We start from the raw sequence: 24780 nt of genomic DNA on the forward strand, positions 1-24780 counted from the left end.
CAGAGATTTGTTTCAACTTTCAACTAATCAAACCAAAGAAACCAGAAATCTCATAAAGTTGTGCTTAAAAAATAGCGAAAATTGGAAACCCAGAAATCAAATCAAAGACACAAGGCGTCAAGGCGTGTGCATGCCGATGGGGTCGCGTTGTGCGAAGTGTTGGAGTTGATGTCGATAAAGAACTCGGCAAACTTGGACGACATGGGGTTGATAGCGATCGCGAGGGGGTGTTGGAAATTGAAGAAATTTGAGGTGGTTGGGTGCAAGAGGATCACAGAGACGGGAGTGAGGACATTAGCTTCCTTGCTGGGAGGTGAAGAAAAGGAAGAAATCACAGAAAGAAGAAATGGGTTGCTACATCGGAAAGAGAGAAGAAGAAAATATGAAGGAGAGAGAAAGTATAAATTAAAGGAATAAAATATAAAAAAAAGTAAAGTAAAAAAATAATATTTTAATGATATAAGTTATTGGAGAACAAATTGATATAGGAAAGCAAAAAGTAGTTTGAATCCTTAAATTTAGGGAAAATGATCGAGTAGCTACTGGGAATGCTCTTAGTGTGTACAAAGCTACTTTGGGGATTTCCTTGATGGTGTGTAGGGGTGTAAAAAAATATCGGGAAACTAGGAAACCGGTTTCGGTTTCAGTTGGAAAAAACCGGTAACCGGGTGCTATATATATATATATATATATATATATTATGTGCTCTTTCCAGGACTGTCAAATGATTCTAGCTTGTAATTTGAGGGTCCCTGTGATTTTTTGGCTCACTGATTTCTCAGCAACCAAACAAAAAGAGGGAGGGAAGAAAACAGAAACACTAAAAGAAATAAAAGAAAAAGAAAAGCGTACCTCAGAGAACAGCACCACAAGTGTAGAAATAATAAACAGGAAGAGGAAGGTTCAGTCCCACATTGCGAAAAGTATGGAACCCTCCAAGCCTGCTTTTCTATAAAAGGCAGGCATATTCTTTCCTTTTAAATCCAAGCTAGCTTATTAAACCCAAGGAGCTGTTTTGAGTTGGGTCTTGAGTGTAGAATAAGCTCAAAATTCAATTTTTTTAAAAAATTGGTTACCTGGTTCGGATAATAGGGAAACTTGGGAAACTGAAAAATTGGCTGGTTATTGTATAACCGGTTAACTGGGAACCGGTTTTAGTTTTCCAAAATCAATAACCGGGGTACCTTGATTTCGGTTCTCGGTTTTGGCTAATAACTGGAAACCGGGAGTTGGTTGACACCCCCAATGGTGTGTGGAGAAAAAATGGGATAAAATATGTGGAAAGAGATAAGTAATTTTAGTAGTCCTTGTGTCACTTAAAAATTGAGGTGGATTTTAAAATTACCATTCGACCAAAATTCAATAATAATTAATCACAACCTCAATGGTAATTTTAAAAGCCACATCATTCTTAAAATGACACAAAATATCATTACTTAAAAGAAAGCGATAAACTTATTTTTTATTTTATTTTTTCTTACAAAGTGGTCATCAAATTTGAACAGCATGATGAAGTTTAGTTGGCATGTCTTATTTAGAACCATTAAAGAAAGAGAATAGGAAGAAAGTGAAGGGGAGTTCAATTAAGCCCATTAAAGACAAAACAAGCTTTTGTGATATCGAGCAGTTACACATTCATCTATTTTCCAAATTAATTATTGAATCTGTAACTTTAGGATCCATGTGTCGATTATAGATTCCATAATAGATCTGTCTATATTTTATACGAAGATGGACAAAAGATAGAAAACAAACATTTCTTTTTCGGGTTAAATACTTTATTTACTTTTAGAGTTTCACAACTTTATTTTTTGACTCTTAAGGTTTACTTTTTATCACAAGATGTCCTTGTGGTTTGCCTAAAGATCGAGATAGTCCTTCCATCAATTTGCCGTTAGTAGACTTCCACGTCACTAACTTGGAGACCAATTATATTTCGACACATGTCCTAGTTACCAAATCATCATATATGATTGGATTGTTAATTTACCACGTAATATTTTTTTTTTTACAATCAAAATACATTTATTTTATTGTACATAAACAACAAAGTCGTGAAAATTCTCACACAAAAAAAAACCCCAAACCCATTCAACCAGACAACCCCATCTTCGGTGAAACCCCAAACGCTCTATCCTCGCCATCTTCCCCAATCTCCGGCCACGACCAACCCACTCTCCGGCGACAATGCTTTCCGTTTCTTCGGTGACGATGCTTCCCCATTCTCCGTTCAAACCCTAAGCCCTATACCCCAAAGCCCATTCGAATGGAGTTGTAGAGTAGGTTTGAACTTGATATTTGATAGAGATGGAGTTTGAGAGTGAGATGTGATCAAGAAAGAGAGGGAGTTGAGCAGAGAAAGACTTTTAGAGAAGGTAATTAAGATAAAAAGAGAGATTGGGCAAGAGAGAACTGTATGAGAGACGCGACATAAAACAAGAAGAGAAAATTAGAGAAAAAGAGGCAGTGAGAGATATTGAAAGAACGGAGAATGGGGAAGCATCGTCGCAGGAGAGAGTGGGTTGGTCGTGGCTGGACGTTGGGGAAGATGGCGAGGATAGAACGTTTGGGGTTTCATCGGAAATGGGGTTGTCTGGTTGAAATGGGTTTGGGTTTTTTTTCTTTTTTTTTGTATGAAAGAATTTTCACGACAAATTGTTTCTGTACAAAAAAGTAAATGTATTTTGATTGTAAAAAAAAATTTATTACATGGCAAATTAATAATCCAGTCATATTTGATGATTTGACAATTAAGACACGTGTCGAAATGTAATTAATCCCTAAGCTGGTGACGTAGATTTCCGTTAAGTCTACTAACGGCATATGGATAGAAGGATTATATCGGTCTTTAGGCAAATCACATGGACCTCTTGTGATCAAAAGTAAATCTTAAGGGTCAAAAAATAAAGTTGTGAAACTACAATGGGTAAATAAGATATTTCTCCTTTTATCACAAAAATCATATATTTGTGGCACAAATAGTAGATAACATCACACTTTAGTCATATTGCACCAAGACAATATCATTCAATTACTGAACCCATTAGATATAATTACATACCTTTAAATGAGTAAAAAACATTAATCTCGGTTTTAATTAATTAAAAAATTGTGTACGTCTAATTTCAATTTCTATTTTCCTTAGCAGTCATGGACATGTTATAAGACATGATGAATTAATTAAGAGAAATGCTAAAAGTCAATATTCATAAATAGCTAAAATGTTTTCTCATAGTTTAAAAGTACATACTTTTCAAATTTGGTCTAAATTTCAAATTTTGATTCTCCTTAATAGAAATAGAACCAAAAAAAAAAAAAAAAAACTTGAAGAAAATAAAAAAAGGAAACAAAATCGAAAGAAGAGAAGAGGAATTTGAAATTTTGTTTAGTTTATTGAGAAAGGGCTAAACTTATTAGAAGTTATGTTTGTTAATGCTTTTTGGAGGTTTTTTTTTTATTCATGGTAACACACAAATATTTTGTGTTTTTAGGAATATTTTATATTTGAGTTGTTTGTTAATGTTTTCATTTTAAGAGAAAAAACAGAAAACAGAAATTTCAATAGGGTAGGCAAATTAGGCAATCACTTAATTAAGGCCCTCAATAAAAAATAAATAAATAAAAAATGCCCAAATAACGATAGTATTATTAAGTGTCCTTTTTTAAAAATAAAAAATTAAAACCTCAATTATGACAAACAAAAGTTAATCAATGTTCTTTACTTAAGGCCCCAATTATGGTAAAACAATAATATTATAAAAATAAAAAAATCCAAGTTGTTAAGACTTTAGGAAAAAAGTAAGAGCAAAATCTAAAGTCAGATTAATTGCACATGTACAACAGTTACTAAACTCATAATTTCATCTGAATTTGAAATCAATATATTGGCTAAGTTCGTTTATTAAAATAATTTTTAGAATAAAGTAAATTTTGTTTTGTGAATTAAATTATACATAAAGAGTTTTTTTTTTTTTTTTTTTGGACAGAAAATCAATCTGATTTCATTAATAGTGGTCAAGAGCATAAAAGTTCTTACAATCATAGAACATACAGTTCTGCAAGATCATAGCCGAAACTAAAAGATTACACGTCAAAAAATCGAAAATATAACAGATTTTACAATGAAAAACCAATCTATTACGTCAAACATCCGCTATCCCAGCCCAATCTCCAAATTATAGAACAGATCTGCTAACGCACTCTTTCTGGGAGCACAGGAAACCATTTTCCAGGTATGAGCAAAAAACTCACACCCAAACCATTCTCCTCTCAATGTGAAAGCCAGAAGCATTATTCACGTCCTCAGCCCAACGACTAGGACTATAAAATAAAAACAACAACAAAAAAACAAAAACAAAAACCCCTACAAGCAACAATGGAGAAGCACGACATCGTAGACATCTCTTTGGAAGACATGCCTTGGCTGAAAAAAACGATCAGATCTAAGGTTGAAGAGACTAGATCTGGATCTAAATCTAAAGCAACCCACAAAAACGAAGACCGGTGGAGCCTACAGAGAAGATGCCGAACACTGCTACCATGAAAGGGGAGGAGGGAAGATCTAGATTTTTCCTCCTCTTAAAGTTCTTCTTAGTGTTGTTTAGATGAAAAGAGAGAAAGAAGAATTCTAGAGAGAAGGCAGTTAGTGGAGGTTAAAATTATACATAAAGAGTTATATGTAGTTAAGTAGCTCAACACAATAGGATATTGGTTGAAATTAAGTCTCTTAACATAGATAAATTTTGCAAGTCGTTGTAAAAAGAAAATTAATGACAAAAATGAAGAAGAATAATTTAAAATTGAAATTATTTAATTAAATATTTAAATATAAAATAAAATAAAAAAACCTCACCCAAGAATCTATTAAGTTGGCCCTACAAATTGACCATGTAAATATTAGGGCTAGCAAAACAAATGCCTTGTTTAGTTCAAGTTAGGGTTGGTAATTTTTGTCACAACCTGCGAACTCGACAATAAATTATAGGGATATGGTTTGGCATAAATGGGTTTAGATTATAACCGGGTTGACCCGCTTGACCTGTTTATCAAATTATGTATATTTTTTATATAATAAATACATGTTGAAATAGGTCAAATGGCCTGTGTTTGGATTAGGTCAAATAGGTCAAGCTTGTCGTATCGAGTTACTCGCGAGTTAGATTTAAGTTTAAGAGTCAGACCCGTTTAGTTAAATAGATCGGATTTAAAATTTAACTCATTAGATTGGCAGGTCAAACAGAGCGACCCGAACCGGGTTGACCCGATAGCCCTAATTGGGAGGATAATGACCAATACAAGAAAATGATACAATTTTACAAGAAGAAAAAAATAATAATAATAATAATAATAATAATTGTTAAGAATATTATGTTAATGTTATTTACTTGTTATTTACTTCCTTAGGTATTATTAGTTTACTAGGTTTACCTTTCCTTAGTTTATTAGGTTTACCTTTCCTTAGTCTATTAGGTTACTTGCCTCTCTATAAATAGAGACCTTTGTATTCATTACCAACACAATCATAATAGAAGAGATATAGTCCTATATGCTTCCGCTCTGTCTCTCTTCTCTCTCTCTTTCTTCCGCTTCTAATATATTATCCAATATATTTAACATGGTATCAGAGCCACTTTTCTGTGACCTTCAATATTGTCTTTTATGGTATTTTCTTTTTGACGAATTTCAGTCTCGTTGCCTTACATCACGCCCCGCTCAAAATTTATGTTGTCCATAGTGTCAAAATCGCTGCAGCCCTTCCAGGAACTCAACGCTTCTGCCCTCGACAACAGTCCAAACGCCGCCAAGTACAGATCCAAAGAGATCTAAAGCGTCTAGGCTTCCAAGCGCTCACACGCGCCACCAGAAGGTTCTGTCCGTCAGTAAACGCGCCTCCACACGAGTCCTAAGGGTTCCATGGCACGCCGGCAAGACTCGCCTAAGAATCTATTCATTCCTTTACGGGCCTCTACAAAGCTCCAATCACCTCAAGGATACCGCTAATCGACAGATCAGGGCGAGAAGAGTCCAGATCTGTTCAGATCTCCGCCAAACCCACTCTGAAGTGCCAACACGCGCCGCGATAAGGTGCTGCTCTCAGTCCACGCGCCGCCAGGTGAGGTGGATCAGCCTGGTTTCCCCACTGTTCCATAGATCCGTTGCCGACGGTCACATCGCCACCAAGAACGCCGCCATACCACACTGCATGTGCCTCCACGTGCCAGTAGAAGCTTTTGCGAGTGGGATTCACGCGCCACAGCGCCGCCGCCAGTGAGGCGCGTGTATCACACGTGCCAGTGAATTTCTTCTATTTTCTGCAGCCACGTGTCATATTTTCAGAGATCCATATCAGCCCTAGCTTTTCTCTGCCACGTCATCAGCCCCTACCGTGTCAACACATATGCCACGTCAGCACATTGGTCACATCAGCGGATCTGCCATGTCATCACCTTGATAAGGTTGACTTTTTCTTCGTTGACTGTTGACTTTGACCACTGTAAAAAAAAAAAAGTTGACCAGGTGTTTCCTACTCAATTTTTCGTCCTGATTTCAAATTTGTGGTCTATTTTTGCTTTTGGCATCTCTATATGGCAGAAAACAAGATTCTTCTTCAAATTTAGGCGTTTGTTTTATGCGGTTCAAGTTGATTCATGCATTGTTCAATTTGGTTCCATAGCCTTTTTCTTTGGCGCAGTTCAATCCGGTTCATTCTTCTTGCGGTAGGCAATCTCAGGTCAGACCAAACTTTCCTCAAATCCATGGGTTCTCGGGCGAAAGAAGCCCCTTTCAACCGGCCCACTTATGCCTTGTAAAATGCTGCCATCACCGGTCACTGCAACCTCTCCTAGGTCATTGATCCATTACTAGTGAGAATTTTTTGGGTCAGACCTTTCAACAATCCAAGGGTTTTAGGCATGATTAGCCTCTTCAACCGGCCCTGCTTAGCTCAACTGACCAGGCGAGATGGTCCAAGGGTTTCAGGCATGCTTAGCCTTTTTAACCGGCCCTGCTTTTCTCAGCCAACCAGGCGAGCTTCTTCATTACTAGTATATGGTTTTCAAGTCAAATTACCACCAAGTGAACCAAGCTCCAGCTTAAATGTATAGCTCAATTCAGGCAGAATCCACCGGTCTCTAGCAACTTTTATGGCGTTACTTCGGCAATTCTTTTGGCACAAGCAGCTTTTTCGGTGACTTACAATTTTTCTTTCTCTATTCTTTTACCCGAACTCAAGTTTACACATTGAGTTTGAGGGGGGATGTTAAGAATATTATGTTAATGTTATTTACTTGTTATTTACTTTCTTAGGTATTATTAGTCTACTAGGTTTACCTTTCCTTAATCTATTAGGTTTAACTTTCCTTAGTCTATTAGGTTACTTGCCTCTCTATAAATAGAGACCTTTGTATTCATTATCAACACAATCATAATAGAAGAGATGTCGTCCTATATGCTTCCGCTCTCTCTCTCTCTTTCTCTTTCTTCCGCTTCTAATATATTATCCAATATATTTAACAATAATAATAATAATAATAGTAATAATAAATAAACCCATTTAATTCAACATGGGAATTTTGAGGTGATGATTACCTTGAATTATTCAATGCCCAGATGAAGATGGCTCCACCACCAACAGACCCATGTCTGTGAATCTGGGAAGCTACAAAGAACTGCTTTCTCAAAGCACAAGTAACATTTACAGCTTCTATCAATCACTACATTATATAATATTACAAATGAATACACACATTCTTGCTTCTGGTGGGGTAACAATACTCTACATTAACAACAAAATCTTAATTTTCTTTGCATTTACAGCCGCCCTAGGATTCCGAAACGTGCTTCGACAAGGCAGCAAGTGCAACATCCACCGCATCTTTGAACCCAACATCGCTCGCATTCGGGTGCGCATACGTCAGCCTCGGGATCGTATCCACAACCCTTTCCCGCATTCTCTTCAATTTTTCTTCCGATATCTTCAGGAGCTCTTCCTCTATCCTCTCGCTTCCGCTGCCCTTCTCGTCTATGAAAACTGAGTACGCGCTCCGATCTTCCGGCAAGAACCACGCATACTGAGTGTATGCCGTGTGCGGCGAAAAGAACACCGGTATGCACCCGGCGAGAATCGCGTCGAACGTCGACCGCCGCGTGAAGGAGTCGCCGGCGGCCTGCATGCAAAACTGCGATTTCGTCATGACGCTCAGCACCCGGCTCGGCTCGTGGCACTCGCTGGCTCCGCTCCCGCATTTCACCAGCTTGCACCGGCTCGACTCGGCGCATTGCGCCATGATTTTCTCCCTCACGGCCGCCTTTTCGAGACCCTTCCGTGGGCCGCCGATGAAGGACCACAGGTGGGGCCGCTCGGACAGCCTCATCTTGTTCTGCCACGTCAGCATCTCGTCCCACGTGTACGGGTGGAAATAGGAGGGGTAGGGGATGCCGTGTTGGTTCGAGCCATGCCAAGGATTTCTCTCCACGGTCAGCACCGACATGTTCTTGACAGCTGGCAGGTTGAGAAGGCAGTTCGCTCCGAAGTCGGGCCCACTGTCGGTCCTCATGAAATCCCATGCGGTCCGCCCCAGCGCCAGGAAGTGGTCCTTTCCGTGGCGCCTTTGCCACCAAGGCTGACCTTCGAGATAGTCCGCCAATCGGACGGCCAACGCGTCGCGCGCTTTCAGATCAGACTCGCGGAACTTGCTGGAAGCGTGTAGGCCGCCGTAGAACGGGACGTAGAACAAGTCGGCGTGAGCGGGATCCCACGTGCGGCACGGGTGGTTCTCCACGCGTGCGTGGAATATCATCTCGGCGATGAACTGGTGGGTGACGAACCAAGAGGCGGCGCCGGAGCCCATTTCCGGGCGAGGCTGGCCGAGGCCGCGGTTGGCCACGTGGGGGCACATGTCGGTGTAGACGTTGAGATGGTGGCAATCCTCGGCAAGGCCCACGTTGAACTCGGCCGGCAACGAGTACACGTAGACCGACACGCTTCCGTCACACGTGCGAATACTGGGGGCCAATGATTTTGTGTGATTGACATGACTTACGTACCCTTCTAGTTCTTGGGTCGTGTGGGTTTTAGTGTTTGTCGGTGGGAACCAACAGAGAAGAAGAAGAAACCAAGCAAAGAGAAAGACAAAAAGGTAGACAAAATTGCAATTGAGCCTATAATTGGGAGTGTCGTTGAAGATGAAGAAGCATGGGGCTTCTTTGTTTTTGGAATATTTGTCTCTACCAAAAGCTGCCCATGGAGTTGCAGCAGATGCCTGCTTTCTGAACAACATATTATCTATCATACACACACACAGTCACAGAGAGAGAGAGAGAGAGAGAGAGGAGACTTAATTTATGGCGTTTGATGCAGTGGTGGAAACATGCAGCGATGAAATATGAGGAATTCATTGGTGAGATATCAAAGGTTGAGCTGGTAAGGCCATTGATGAGGGGGAAAAGTCAAGCTTGAATGAGACAAAAGGGGTGGTTTCTTAAAGCACATGGAGGAGTGATTTACGTGTCACAATCTTGTTGCAAATTGGCACATAATTAAATAAAGAGAGAGAGAGAGAGAGAGAGAGAGAGAGAGAACCAACTTTTCTCCCTAATTAAGCCGGCTAAGCGAATAAGAATAATCTTCGTCTTCCTCTCTTCATGCCGACAAATTAAGAGACAAGTTTTTAAAACGAGGGAAAAAATTATAATTATAAACACACAAAAAACAAATATATATGGTGGCACTTGGGTGGCTCTAGTGGCCACAACACAACACAACACGTCTGGGGAATGATCGAGTTGATAATAATTGAAATGCTAAAGAGTACATTTAATAAAAAGTCATAGTTGAGAGTCTTGAGACCCCTCTAGAGTTTTTTTTTTTTTTTCCTAAAATAAAACATATATAACATAGAAACAACGACTAACAAGAGCTAGGAAGAGACAACCATTTTCCTTTTGAATGATTTTTTTTTTTTTTGGAATCGTTTTTCTTTATCTTTATTTTAACTTTGTGGGTCAAAGGAGAGACGGATCATTCGTATAAGCAAGTCTACCTACCCTGTTCTGGTCGTTTGCTTGTGCATATGATTCTTCCTAATGGAAAATTCACCGGATTAAGAATTTTGATTATTAATGCATTAATTCTGCAAATTAAAGGAGTTTTTTTATTTTAACTTTGGTGTTTTGGGGATAAAGTTTACATGAACATAAATTTTCATTCGGTTGCCGGCCGTAAAACCTGCATCCGACCGCTTAAATAAGAGAACAAATGTGAACCACCCAATTCATCATACAACTTTCTAATAATAAGAGTACCGAGTACACAAGTAGACACAACAACCAAGAAATCACAACACATTAAATTCGTGTCCAATTAAAACACATACATTTAATACATAAATTTGCACCGAGAAATAATAAAAGTCATTCTCCCAATTGTCTTTTAACCATCTCTATGTAGTGAATGGGTGAATCTATAATTGAATTTTTATGGGACCCACATAAGTTCACAAATCAAATAATAAATCTATTAGATTTGTAAAAAAGAGATTCTTGCTCGTCTTTTCCCTTGGTTTTTTATATTTTTGTAGGTGTCTTCCCGCCATAAAGTAACAACTCAGGCATCTTTCGTCCATCCTCCAAGGTGTTGTGCTACCCTTTTCCTCCGTCCACTCCACCACGCGCAAATGCTAGCCAGTGCTCATCATCTCCTTCACTCCTATCACTGCTGGTTTGATGGTTGTCTTCCTTATTTTGTTGTTTTTTACTAAGAGTTTTTATCCTTAGATTTGCTCTCATGAGCACTCTACGAGGAGAAGGTTGTAGATTTAGACTGCCAGGAGTAAATCTATGCCTTTAGTGGCTGTTTTTCTGCTGGTGTTGGGTTTTTTGTTTTATTTATTTTTGCATCTTTGTTTTAATAAGGTTTGTCTAGACCTTTGGGTTGTGGACGTGAATTGTTTTAGCATGGGGCTTTTGCTTCAGGGCCGAAGAATATGAGCTATCTATGCATTGAATTGAGTCTGTTGGGAATAAATTTATTGTTACAACTGTAGATTAATCATGAGTTAGCAAAGATTGGTGTCATAGATAAGTTTTGAATGTTAGATTGATATGTATGTATTTATGACTTGAAACCTTGTAGCTTTTACTATGGTTTTTCAGAGCTTTTGCTCAATGATGTAAGAACATTTTACTCGTGATCCTTCAATTAATGAGACTGGAATATTTTCTCTTGAAAAAATATGACATCAAAGCAGATATCATATATACGAACCTTGACTACGTTAATTCACCTCACATTTCAATTAAATAAATATATACATGATAGTGATACTAAAACTGCAAAGAAAATGTTTGTAATACTGGTTCAGAAACAGAAACAAGTTCTTGCTTCTTGGGCACGATGATGGATACTTGCAGGACAAGAACATATGCAAGCTAGTATTAGCCATGTACATGTACAACCATTTTTTACCTAATTGCAACTAACGGATGCCAATGTCTTTACGTAAACCCATCACTATTCAACTATGAACTATTTAAACCATACATCTCTTTCACATAATAATAATAATAATAAGGATCCAACATGTACGCTGTCATTGTCATTTGATAACAATAATGCTTGTGCTCACAAATATATTAAAGCCAAAAAGGACCACAAACATGCCCGGAAAGGTAAAAGGAAACATAGGACCACAGAAAATCCAAATTATCTTGCATATTTACAAACAAGAAATATAAAGGAAAAATTAAGCTTAAAAAAGGGCCAGAGATGGGGGAAAGAGCAGCTACAGAAAAAACAAGCTCCTGGAAATTATTCTGTGAGGATGTTTTTTCAAAAATGGAGCTTCTTTCAGTCAAAACAGTTGCCAGAGGGGCAAGCCACACTATACGTGTCAAACAAGATTTCCAGGTTGCAGACGCCAGATCTGTGAGGTCATTGACAAAAATCATCAGGAGCTGTACGATGCAGTTCAGGATCTAGCTGCTGAGTCAAAGAGTAGAGGATATATCAAATGCAACAATGGCACCACAACTTGAAGGCTAAATATAGTACCTAAAATCGAAAATCCTACTCTGGTTGTACAGTATAATATTAATCCTAAGTTTGCTTCAATGACAACTGATCCTGGTCAGACTGAAAATATTTGTCAATGAGAAAGAAAGCATGCTGTACTTATCAATGAACTTCTTTTTTTTTTTCTTCAATAAACTACTTATCAACAAAGAAAAATGAACGCACAGTGTTGCACCAACAGATACCAATTCATTCTTCAGTCTTCATCATCATCCGAACTTGCGTATGCCAATCCTAGCAAACTTTTAACAGGATTTTCCATGTTAGTATCTTCATCTGCTTTATTCGATCTTGACAAAGGCTGCTCTTTCTCCTCCTGGTCAGCCTCAGGCTGCTCATTTTCCTTCTTCAGGTGAGACTCAAACTTATTTGAAGCTGGAGTAGACCGATTCCCATCAGATGGATCAGAAGATCTCTGCCTTTTGGGTTTAATTTCCACTACTTTCTTCAATAGAACTTGCTGTCTACAATCCAGATAAAATACAGATATCAGAAGAAAAAGGCAACTAGACAGCGTGAATTTTTGTTGCTCAATAAAAATATCTAAAGATTGAAATGCACATATTGTGTGTAGAGAGAGAGAGAGAGAGAGGACCTGATTCCACTCTTGGGCTTGGGCTCAACTCGAAGTGGCAAGGGGACTGATGCAGGTGAAGAATCAGCTAAACTTGCAGCTTTGTGTCCAAAGGTTAAGGAAGAGACAGAGAGAGAGACGTACCATAAAACAACATTTGCATCAACATAGGGAAAAGTTTCAGCCTTTCCCAGCAATCATCTCCACAGATGCGTTAGGAAACCAGATAAAAACATGCCATAACTCAACTTCATAGCATTTTACAGCACTTGTCATGTAACATGTTTTTCAGCAAGTAGAGGGCATGAAAATACCAGAGGTATCAATTTCAATGGTATTAGCTAGGTAGGAAGACACTCGGATACCATGGCCACAGCACAAGAAGAATCTAGCATTAATTTAGTCTTAAATGACTATTTTTTAAGTATTGCAAAGAAAAAAGAAAAGAAAATAAAATAAAATAAAATAAATAAATAAATAAATAAAAAGAGGTAGGAAAAGGAGAGAAGATAGCGAGACAATGACTACAGAGGATTCCAGTTTGTATGTAGAAATGGGGTGGGCTCCTCATGCTATATGGGTTTCAGACGCATACATGAAATGAAACACAGTTACGATATGTTCAGGCCACCTAGCACAACTCCATTTCGATGCCAAGAAATTAAACTACATTGTTAAGTTAGATGTCATCAATCAGCTATATAAAAATAAGCAACACATGACTTAAAAATTAAGCAGAAAATCAATAGAATCATTCATTAAGAGCCAGGTCAAAGGAGAGCCTACAAGTTCTACAGCAAGATTCACTAAAATTTTAATTACCATTAAATTAAGGCCAACGTGCAAATCAAAACATTAGAAACAATTTCATTTCAGACCAACACAATTGCCCCTCCTTCAAGAACAAAATAGGATATCTTAAATGCAGCAAATGCTCGTTTCTCAGTGCGACGAAGCAGGCGTTCTGCATCCTCCTCAGCTTCCATCTGCTCCTTGAGATAGAGTAGATCATCACTGTCCAGGGCTGCATACTCAAATAAAATAAGTTCAAGAAATGAAACATAAAAAGAAAGAAAGAAAGAATAACACACAAATACATACACTCGGGCATGAATAGAGAGAGAGAGAGAGAGAGAGTGAGGGGATTACCGCCTCGCCCGTGAAGGTAGCCTCCACGCTCTCCAGCAACCTCTTGCATCTGCTTGCATCAATTGCCCGGTAAAGGAAGCCAAGATCCCTGCCCGGGCAAGTTATCAGAAAACTCCCCTCAAGGTTTCACACAAAAAAACAAGTTGCAGAAGGTGGACAAAACTACAACAGACCAGTGTGATACGTAGTGAAGAAAAACCCTTTCTACACCCTAAATCCTAATGTTCAGAGCCAACAGAAAAAAAAAAAAAAAGATATTACATGTACTTTCTCTCAAATCGAAACCCAACTATATGGAAGCACTTGATGGAAAAATGTCTAATTATCTCCTAACATAATTTCTTTTAATAAGTAATCGAAATATCATTTAAAGCATTAAGCGCACCTAGGGTGGGAAGATCACTTTGATTAAAAGCAATCTTTCTAATCTGCCTACTTTTTTATTTCTCTCTTTTCTCCATCCCGGTTGTCTAGCTAATCACATTGAGAAACTTTGGCAGGATTTCTTGTGGGGCGGAGTTGGTGATGAATTAAAATTTCATCTAATTAGTTTTGTCTAAGATTTGTATTCCAATTAACTCGTGGCTGGGGATTAGAAACCTATGTCTGTTTAACCGAGCTCTTTTGGAGAAGTGGTAATGGCACTATGCCACGGAAAGAGAGGCCTTATGGAGATTGGCTGTGGAAGCATGACAGTTTATGGCGAGGATGGTGTTCTAACGCGGTTATTGGGTCTTACGAGGTTGGCGTGTGGAAAAACATTAGGAGGAAATGGGGGGATTTTTCTAGATTTGTTAGATTTGAAGTGGGTAGCGGGGCTAAGATCAGATTTTGGCACAATGAGTGGTGTGAGGATTTGATTTTGAAGACAAGCTTCCCGGAGATGTTTAATATCTCTCGTTTTAAGGAGGTATCGATGGCAGATCATTTACAATTTTCTAGCAACATAATACAGTGGAACATCAACTTTATCAGACCAGTATATGATTGGGAGGTGGAGTTGATTACCTTGTTCTTTAATCTTTTGTACTCCATCTGATTGAGATGAGGCAGCATGGATAAAATCTGTTGGATCCCTTCCAAGAGAAGGGTGTTTGAGATCAAATCTTTTTTATCACAAGCTTAGTCCTCCCACAGGCTTTCCCTTTCCTTTGAAGAGCATTTGAAGAAATAAGGCTCATTTGTTTTTTTTTTTTTTAATATGATCGGCAGCTCTATGGAAAATGATCTTGTATACCTCCCGTATACTTGGATTGTGCCCTGCATTTCTAATTTCCTATTTTTTTTTTCTAGAATTGTGTTATTCTTCTTCTTTCTAGAGTGTTTCTCTTGTATACCTCCGTATACTTGGTTTGTTTCTTATAAGATTGATTACTTATCAAAAAAAAAAATTGCCACTTATATTTTATCTTTTGATTTGTTCAGAAATTTGATGATGTTATCGGATCACTTCTTTCTTAGCAGTATAGAAGCAAGAATCAATTGTAGGGGACATAATGCTTGGAACAGAAATGATAAACAAGACCAAAACCTAAACAATTCACAGCTGAATGCAGGTTATTGGTAACTCTAGAAAGTTTGGAATTTGTTAAACAACATGTTGGGGAAATCCCTCAAGGAAGTTGAATGTGACTAGTCAAAGATTTTACTTAATCAATTCTTACCGTACAAATCATTCTCAATATTTTCGGTTACTTGTAAAAAAAATATTCACTTCACTACCTTATGAGGATCCAAGTCAAGGCCAAGTGTTCAAGCTGATGAAATAGCTTTAAGTCATTGTGATCTAAACTAAAGAATTTACGGATGGCTTAACGCCATTTCACAAAAATACCAAAGCAAGACAATCATATAAGCATATGAACATTTAATTCAAATAGATACAAAGAAGAAGCAAAAAAGCAAACTAAACAATTGTAGTATATACCATTCTTCAAAAAGAAAAGGTAATGTAAACTTGTTCCCCGAGCACCAAAAACATGTTTGGTGTGCAGAATGACTATTCTATTAATAAAATAAATAGCTTTTATTGGGAATGACTATTCCTAGCGTACCAAACGTACCCTTATTGTTTATTGTAACTCCCAATATCAACTTATTAGACGAACAATAATCAGGCAATAAGGCAAGAAAATTACTCGTGAGGTTACCAACTGAAATTAACAAGTGGGTATCCAATTATACTAAGGCTATTGGAATTATTATTATTATTTAAAAGGAAGAGAAGGAGGAGAGGGTGAGACAATGCGGCTAACCTTTGCGACCATGCGTTGGAAAGTGATGTCTTCATCATCTATCTTCTCCTTCCCTTTCCCCCATTTCTTGTCTGTCACATTAAATCAAATTCATATTTTTAACAAAGTTAAGAAAACAAAAAGCAAAACACAAAACAATTACGAAAGAGAAATAAAAAACAATACCTTTAGGGTCGGTGAGATTGGTGTATTCGCGGACCTCTCTTCCTGCCATCTCTCTCCCTCTCTCTCTCTCTCTCTCTCTGCGCGTATGTGTGTTTGATAGAGGATTCTCGAAGAACTCGGCAATCGGAGTTAGAAAGTAGAGTTTGGGGATTTTTACGATTTGGATACCAGTGGGTACCGTTTGTGCCTCTAATTACGACCCCTATACCTATTTACCGACGCCACCTTCATTTCTCCCGACCTGGCCCAATCCACACGCACTCGGTCTCTCGTGGACTGGGCTGCAAACGATGGGCCATCTACATACCCCCTAGATTGTATAGGAAATAAATGTATGTAATATTATTGTATTTTTTATATGAGAATAACTTCTATAAAATTTTAGTACAAAACAAGTCCTTTGTGCCATCTAATAAGGGCTTAACAAATCAGCGTGAAACACCTTAAGACAAATGAGCAAAAACACTTAATTTTTATTCTCATATCCCTAGTTGAAAGTAGAAACTATTCCCTTCACTTTTTCTATTTATCTACCCAGCACACTCGCCTCTTTCGGCCTCTCGTTCTCCGCCGCTCATCGTGCAAAGCTGTCTACAAGTAGTGGCATCTGCTGCTCGGTAGTAAAGGGCAATTTTTCAGCCGGATAAAGGAATTGTGCTTCAAAGACCCTTGGCTCTTTGGCTTTGCCTTCTACGAGTGCACTAGAAAGATTTAAGGGCAAGTTCTTGTCCTTACTTCTTGATGTGGTTTTTTTGCATGCAAAAATATAAATAGTGAAAATACTATTCGCAATAGGACGAATCTTTGTAGAATAGGACTATATTGAGAGTGTCGAACCTCAAGCACTGCGCGAACCTTGTTTTCAAGTTTTTCAAGATTAAAAGTAACTTAAAGAGAAAGTTGTTAATTTTGTGTGAAACTTAAGTGCATAAAATAATATAAAAGAGAATTGAAAGAGAATAAGAAGAGAGCAAGGTATTGGCTTCATCGCTATCCATACAACAATGGTTAATCATATTTAATCAAAAAAATTCATTCTATGTATGATAAAAATAAATAAGAAAGTATCATTATTAAAGAGTAAGTATAATCCATCTTCGATTGGCACAGACCGTCTACCTAACCACTAAGATGAGGTACGATCTATCTTTCCTACATATGGACGATTTAATTCCTTAATATGCTACACATAATGATGCGAACCTCAATCGACACGCTTTTGAGACCCAACAAACAATATTGGAATACTGACCCAAGAAAGCTAAAATTCAGATTTTTTTGATAGAAAACCCCGACCCAACATTTATAAATGAAACGCGAACCAAAGGTATAAAGTAACAAGCCTTGACCCAATGATTATAACTGAATCACGAACCGAAGGTATAAAGTTTGAATGCCACAAGGAAGAATCATTGATAAGTTCACAAGTTCTTTGAAGAATCAATAGAAGAAGCAAACCTCACTTTTTCCTAATTTTCATTCATGATGTCCTCATTACGAGTGAATGCTATTTATAAAACATGGATGAAAATAAGACTACTTGCCTGCTATGAAAAAGAAATTAAATTGGTTCAAACATTGGAAAGTAGATTAAAAAAAAAAAAAAAAAAAGACTAAATAATAGAAGCCTAAAATTAAGGTTGATTTGGTCTGAAATTAGCAACTACTCCATGCCAAAAATAGACTGAAATAGGCAAGAAAATCACGCCTAAGGAAGGTCTTAAAATAGGTAAGTTAATCAGCTAATTAATTGGTTTATAATTGGAAAGTCAATCAGCCAATTAATTGGTATGTAATTGGAAAGTCAATCAATCATAATCAACCATTAATCAACGCCAATGCTAAGGAAATTATGCTCAATTAAGCAAGATCAGCCCCATCAATAGCTTGGATTAAATTTATTACGCCTTCATCTTCCTTTGGGCCAAGCTTGGAATGTCCCATTTTAGAACCCGCCCAAATCTCTTGAATCAGCCCATTAAGTGCTTCTTTGATCTTCTTAGATCTTACTCTAGTAATAGGCCCAACTTGAACATGGAATAGATCCTTAAATGGTGCTTGTTGATTCTCATCATTCCCCCTCTCTTCAAAAGGATTCGTCCTTGAATCATCACCTACATCAAAATGAGAAAGATCAGAAATATTAAATGTAGCACTAATGTTATACTCGCCTGGAAGATCCAACTTGTATGCATTATCATTGATTCTTGCAAGGACTTGAAATAGATCATCCCCTCTAGGATGTAGCTTGGACCGCCTATGGGCTGGAAATCTTTTATTTCTCATATGCACCCAAACCCAATCACTCGGTTCAAAGATGACTTGTCTACGACCCTTGTTGGCTTTAGTTGCATATTGCTCATTTTTCTTTTCTATATGTTGCCGTACACGTTCATGGAGTTTCTTCACCATCTCAGCCTTCTTTTGACCGTCCAAACTAGTCTTTTCATTAACTAGCAAATGTAGCAAATTCAAAGAAGTTAGTGGAGTAAAACCGTAAACAATCTCAAATGGGAAAAATTTAGTGGTAAAATGAACACTCCGATTATATGCAAACTCAATGAATGGCAAACAATCCTCCCAATTTTTCAAGTTCTTTTGAATTATAGTACGCAACAAAGTAGATAAAGTTCTATTCTCCAGTGGCGGAACCACGTGGTACCTTGGGGGTCCCAAGGATTTAATTTTTTTTTTTATTTATATATATAACCCATGGCACCCTAAAAAATAAAAAATAAAAAAAATAAAAAAATAATAATTTACAATTTTACCTACCCTTCGGCAATCTCCCACACCCCAGCACCCCCATCCCTTCCCCTGTTCTCTAGTTCTCCCGCAGGACCCGCACGGCTATATACCCCCATCCCCATAATCCATTCAACCCAATCTGTTGACGGCAAATAAATTAGTCCCATCGAGAAAAAAACCGTTCCCTTTCTCAGTTTCTCACCGCTTCAGTGCTCCGTTAGGCCACAATATCGAGCGAATCGACGGCCAAACAAGCCGGCTGCAGATCTCAGTCAAATTTCTAGCTACAGCCTACAGGTAACCATGAAAGCAAAATGCATAAACTTAGTGCTTAACATTTTTATTTTCTTTCACTTTCTTCAAGTTTCTCTGCAACCGAACAGTATGATTCCCATGATTTAATCTTGTCTCATTTCTTGTTAATTGTTATGCTTGATTCTGGTTGTGGTTGTGTTATACACATTGTTTGTGATGTATTTAGGTATGATTTTCCATTATCTGTGAGTTCTTTGCACATGACTAAATATTTGTGCACACCACATGTTTGACAAAATGCCTAAGTGACATTCTTGAGCCACTTACCTTGATTCATGACTTGAATTGCTCTTGTTTATTGTCATTATGGTTTAAGCTTTGATTGTGAGGGATATAAGCATTTGTTTCCTTTTTTGGCCTTGCTCAAACTTAACACGCATCACATGTTTGATGTAATATCTCAATGATGTGTAGTTGGTCAAATTTCCTTGTTTTTCTTGGAGTGATTATGGCCAGTGGCGGAGCACCCCCAAAAAAAAAAAATCTCTAAGACGCTCTCTCTCAGTCTCTCAAACTCTCTCTAGTCTCTTCGTTCTCTGTTCTTTCTATCAAAGATTGTCAGATTCACAAGTAACTCCTTGTCTCCTCCTCCCTGGCTTCATTGCTTTTGTATTTTTATGCTCTAGTTTTAGATTTATATTTTGCTCCTTTTACAGGAAGAGGGTTTGGGAGAAAAGTTCAAATATTTTGGTGTTTTCTACAATTCAGTTAATTTGGCCCTTTTGGGTCCGGCGGGTTCTTAGGAAATCGAAATCAAAGACACACTCTCTATCTTCTCAGGTGAGTCACAACACTAGTAATTTCCTAAACCCTAAACTTTTGTACTACATTTTTTATTCATCCTCTTTTTTTCCTCTGTTTAATTTGTGGGTTTTAAACTTTAATGTTTATTTTGTTGCTTATATCCATATAAACTTTGATTAAACATTAATTTAATTTCACTATTAATTTGAATGATTGAATAAACTTTAATATCCGTATGATTGCTTATTTTGTTGTTTAATGTTTATAAACTTTGATTGTCTCTTACGGGGTCGTGATTTAACTTGAAAATTTTAGGTTCATGAATCATGTCAAAATTTAAAACTATCGATTCATTCTTCAAAAGGAAAGAAGCCGACATTTCGAAAAGTAATACACTGTTGGAATCTAATGCCGAAACTTCAAATCCTAATGAGCGTCATCTTAAATCTCCAAGGGTTGAAGATGAATAACATCTTTTTGAATCTCCAATTGCGGAAACACAAGAGATTCTTTTTAAATCATCCACACTCAATGTTAATGAAGTTGATGTTTCTTCTATTTCTATAGAGCGAGATCCAGGATTACGTCCTCCGATGTGGGACTATCCAGTCAATCGACGTGATGAAATAAGGTGGGCTTATTTGAAAGATGGTCCAAATCGATTTATTCTTGCAAATTATCCACTTTCTGGACCAGAAAATCACCCTCGTCGCTTTCAAGCCTCTTGGTTCACACAATTTCCTTAGCTTGAGTATTCTCGTTCTAAGGATGCTGCATATTGTCTACCATGTTATCTTTTTACTATGAAAAGAGATGGACGTCCTGGATGGGATGTATTTACTATCAAGGGATTTAGAAATTGGAGAAAAGTTCATGAGGGAAAAAATTGTGCATTTTTTACTCATATTGGGGAGGATCCTTGTTCACCTCATAATAATGCTATGAAATCTTATGAGGATTTACGAAATCAATCACGGCATATCGATAAAGTATTGAATACACAAAGTATTGAACAAATTCAAAATAATCGACTACGTGTGAAAACTTCTCTTGATGCTGTTCGGTGGCTTGCATTTCAAGGATGTGCTTCTAGAGGTCATGATGAGACTCTTGATTCAAAAAATCGAGGTAATTTTCTCGCGCTGATTAAGATTTTGGCATCATATAATGATAAAGTTGCTAGTGTTGTTTTGGAAAATGCTCCAAAATCTGCGAAGTATACTTCACATACAATTCAAAATGAGATTTTGCAAGTCATTGGCAAGTAAAGTGCGAAAGAAAATTCATGAAGATATTGGAGACTCTAAATTTTGCATCATTGTTGATGAGGCACGTGATGAGTCTAAGAGAGAACAAATGGCAATTGTTTTGAGATTTGTTGACAAAGATGGTTTTATACAAGAATGTTTCTTTGATATAGTTAATGTTAAAGATACATCGGCATTGACTTTAAAGAATGGAATATCTGATGTTCTCTCTCGTCATTGCCTTGATATTCAAAATATTCGTGGACAAGGATATAATGGTGCTAGTAACATGCGTGGTGAATGGAAGGGATTGCAAGCATTATTTCTTAAGGATTGTTCTTGTGCATATTATGTTCATTGTTTTGCTCATCAATTACAATTAGCATTAGTTGCTGCATCTAGAGAGGTGTCTTTTGTTCATGTGTTCTTCACAAATTTGAACTTTGTTATCAATGTGGCCAGTGCTTCATGTAAACGTCATGATCAACTACAAGCTTTTCATACAACACAAATTGCACATTTGAAAGCTATTGGTGAGCTTGAAACTGGAATAGGGGCTAATCAAATTGGCACTTTGAAACAAGCTGGTGATTCTCGTTGGGGTTCGCATTTTAATTCTATTTGTAGCCTAATAAGGATGTTTGATGCTACTTGTACAGTGGTTGAAGATGTTGGAAGAGAAGGGGGTACTTACTCTCAACGAGGAGATGCTAAGGCTGCTTATAAAATGCTTACATCCTTCGAGTTCATATTTATTTTACATTTAATGAAGGAAATCATGGGCATTACTGATGTTCTTTGTCAAGTTTTGCAGCAAAAATCTCAAGACATTTTGAATGCTACTAATTCAGTTTCTATTGCAGAAAAACTTATCCAAAAGTTGAGAGATGATGGTTGGGATAATTTGCTTGAGAACATTGTCTCTTTCTCCAAGAAAGCTGAAATTGACATTCCGAATTTGAGTACTCGCTATATTGAAGGTCGAGGTCGTAGTCAAAAGAATCACATTACATTGGAGCATCATTATCATTTTGACATATTCAATACTACTATCAACTTTCAATTGCAAGAACTTGATAGTAGGTTTGGTGAAAATGCGATGAAACTTTTGATACTTAGCTCTGCTTTGAATCCAAAAGATGCTTATAAATCCTTTTAAATTGACGATATATGTATCCTTGCGGAAAAGTATCATCCTCTTGATTTTTCTGAGCAGGAGAAAATTAATTTGAGATATCAGTTGAGGTATTTTGAACTTGATGTGCTTAGTGATCCGACATTACAAAATTTGTCTTCCATTGCAGAATTATGCCAATGATTGGCAAAGGCGAAAAAATCAAAGACATATGATCTTATTGATAGATCGATTCGTCTTGTTTTGACTCTTCCAGTGTTTACAACAACTACCGAACGAGCATTTTCAGCAATGAAAATTGTTAAAACACGACTTCGCAACAAAATGGAAGATGATTTTCTTGCAAATAGTTTAGTTCTCTATATTGAAAGGGAAATTGCTGAGAGTTTCGATTTAGATTCGATACTTGATGATTTTGTATTTCTAAGAGACCGAAAAGTGCAGTTCTAGACACTTTTTTTTTTTTTTTTTGTATTTCTATCTTTTTGATATAATGTCGACATGTTACATTTCTAATATATCAATTTCAGCACATATTTATGAACTTTTATAGATATTTTTTGTGATGTATATATTGTGTGAATTACCAAATTTTTCGGGTGAAGAAAATTTTTAGGACGCAAAAAAAATTTTAGCGGCACCCCCAATATAAAATAGCTGGCTCCGCCATTGCTATTCACTACCTCGGTTTGTCCATCCATTTGGAGGTGACAAGTAGTTGAAAACAATAATTTAGTCTCCAACTTTCCCCACAAGACTTTTCAAAAATAGCTAAGGAACTTAACATCACGATCAGACACAATACTCCTAGGAACACCATGGAGCCGTACTATCTCTCTAAAGAATAAATCGGCGATGTGGGTTGCATCATCGGTTTTATGATAAAAGATGAAATGTGTCATCTTAGAAAACCTATCAACAACCACAAAAATTGATTCCCTACCTTTCCTTGACCAAGGCAAGCCTAAAACAAAGTCCATAGAAATATCGACCCATGACGCACTAGGTACGGGCAAAGGAGTGTATAATCCATGTGGTAAGACTCTAGATTCTGCCTGCCTACATATAACGCATCTAGCACAAACTCTCTCCACATCACGTTTCATCTTTGGCCAAAAAAAATATTCATACAACACGTCTAAAGTCTTCCTTACACCAAAATGACCCATTAAACCACCTCCATATGCTTCACGCACAAGCAACTCACGCCTAAAACTATTAGGACACAGTCTATTCTCTCTAAACAAGTACCCATCTAGTCTGTAGAACTTTTCAAACGCTGCCTTCTCACACACTCCATAAACACTTGCATAGTCATCATCATTAGCATACAATTCCTTAACATATTAAAATCCCAATAATTTTGCATTTAAAGTAGAGACAATGACATATCTTCTTGATAATGCACCAGCCACAATATTTTCCTTACCTTGTTTGTATTTGATTACAAAAAGGAAGGTCTCAATGAATTCTACCTACTTGCATGCCTTCTATTCAACTTACCTTGTCCTTTCAATTGCTTCAAGAATTCATGGTCGGTATGTATGACAAATTCTTTCGGCTAAAGGTAGTGTTGCCAAGTCTCCAATGCTCCCACCAATGCATAAAGCTCCTTGTCATATGTCGGGTAGTTCAAAGCTGCTCCATTTAGCTTTTCACTAAAATAGGCTGTGGCCGCTTCTCTTGCATCAAAACAACTCCAATACCTATTCCGGAGCACCACATAACATTTCTTTAATCTCAATAAATGCACGATCTTGCTCCCTACCCCATTTAAAACATACAGATTTTTTAACAATTTCAATGAGTGGTGCAGCTAGAGTACTGAAATTTTTGACAAATTGCCGATAAAAACTAGCCAAACCATGAAAACTTCTTACCTTCGTGATTGACTTAGGTGTGGGTCATTCCTTGATAGCCTTCACCTTTTCCTCATTCACCTCAATTCCTTTCACGGTAATAACATAACCAAGAAACACAACTCTGTCCATGCAGAAGGAGCATTTCTTTAAATTGACATATTGTTTTTCTTTTCTCAAAACATCAAGCACACATTGCAAATGATTAATATGCTCATCTAAGTTCTTGTTATACACCAAAATATCATCAAAATAGACTACAACAAATCTACTTATAAACGCACGCAATGCTGATTCATTAACCTCATAAATGAACTTGGTGCATTAGTTAGACCAAAAGGCATTACCAACCACTCATACAATCCATATTTAGTTTTAAAGGCAATTTTCCATTCATCACGCTCTTTCATCCTAATTTGATAATACCCACTTTTCAAATCAATTTTTGTAAAAATACATGATCCATGCAATTCATCCAACATGTCATCTAGCCTAGGAATGTGATGTCTATACTTTACC

At 37.3% G+C, this 24780-nt stretch overlaps 3 protein-coding genes and 1 pseudogene across 3 annotated transcripts in view; 1 reads left to right on the forward strand and 3 right to left on the reverse strand.

The window, feature by feature from the left end:
* Positions 1–7564: 7564 nt before the first annotated feature.
* LOC132184292 (probable xyloglucan galactosyltransferase GT17) lies at positions 7565–9449 on the reverse strand. The gene has a single exon (XM_059597869.1). The coding sequence runs from the start codon at positions 9288–9290 to the stop codon at positions 7821–7823; it is 1470 nt and encodes a 489-aa protein (XP_059453852.1). The 5' UTR covers positions 9291–9449; the 3' UTR covers positions 7565–7820.
* A 2116-nt stretch (positions 9450–11565) lies between these two features.
* LOC132184529 (uncharacterized) lies at positions 11566–16380 on the reverse strand. The gene is made up of 7 exons (XM_059598199.1): positions 16214–16380; positions 16049–16119; positions 13794–13842; positions 13561–13668; positions 12666–12747; positions 12236–12534; positions 11566–12130 (listed from the first exon to the last, which is right to left on the reverse strand). Exons 1-6 carry the CDS (start codon positions 16260–16262, stop codon positions 12267–12269), a joined length of 627 nt encoding a protein of 208 aa, XP_059454182.1. The 5' UTR covers positions 16263–16380; the 3' UTR covers positions 11566–12130; positions 12236–12266.
* A 1185-nt stretch (positions 16381–17565) lies between these two features.
* On the forward strand, positions 17566–22852 carry LOC132185184 (uncharacterized; annotated as a pseudogene).
* A 311-nt stretch (positions 22853–23163) lies between these two features.
* LOC132185185 (abietadienol/abietadienal oxidase) overlaps positions 23164–24780 on the reverse strand; it is a 6781-nt gene continuing 5164 nt past the window's right edge. Inside the window, exons 8-9 of the mRNA XM_059598990.1 lie at positions 24328–24385; positions 23164–23739 (exon numbers count right to left, since the gene is read on the reverse strand). Coding sequence (XP_059454973.1) covers positions 23164–23739; positions 24328–24385 — 634 coding nt within the window. The remainder of the gene's footprint in view (positions 23740–24327; positions 24386–24780) is intronic.

This window comes from Corylus avellana, chromosome ca6 (genome assembly GCF_901000735.1).
Source record: "Corylus avellana chromosome ca6, CavTom2PMs-1.0".
Lineage (NCBI taxonomy): Eukaryota > Viridiplantae > Streptophyta > Magnoliopsida > Fagales > Betulaceae > Corylus > Corylus avellana.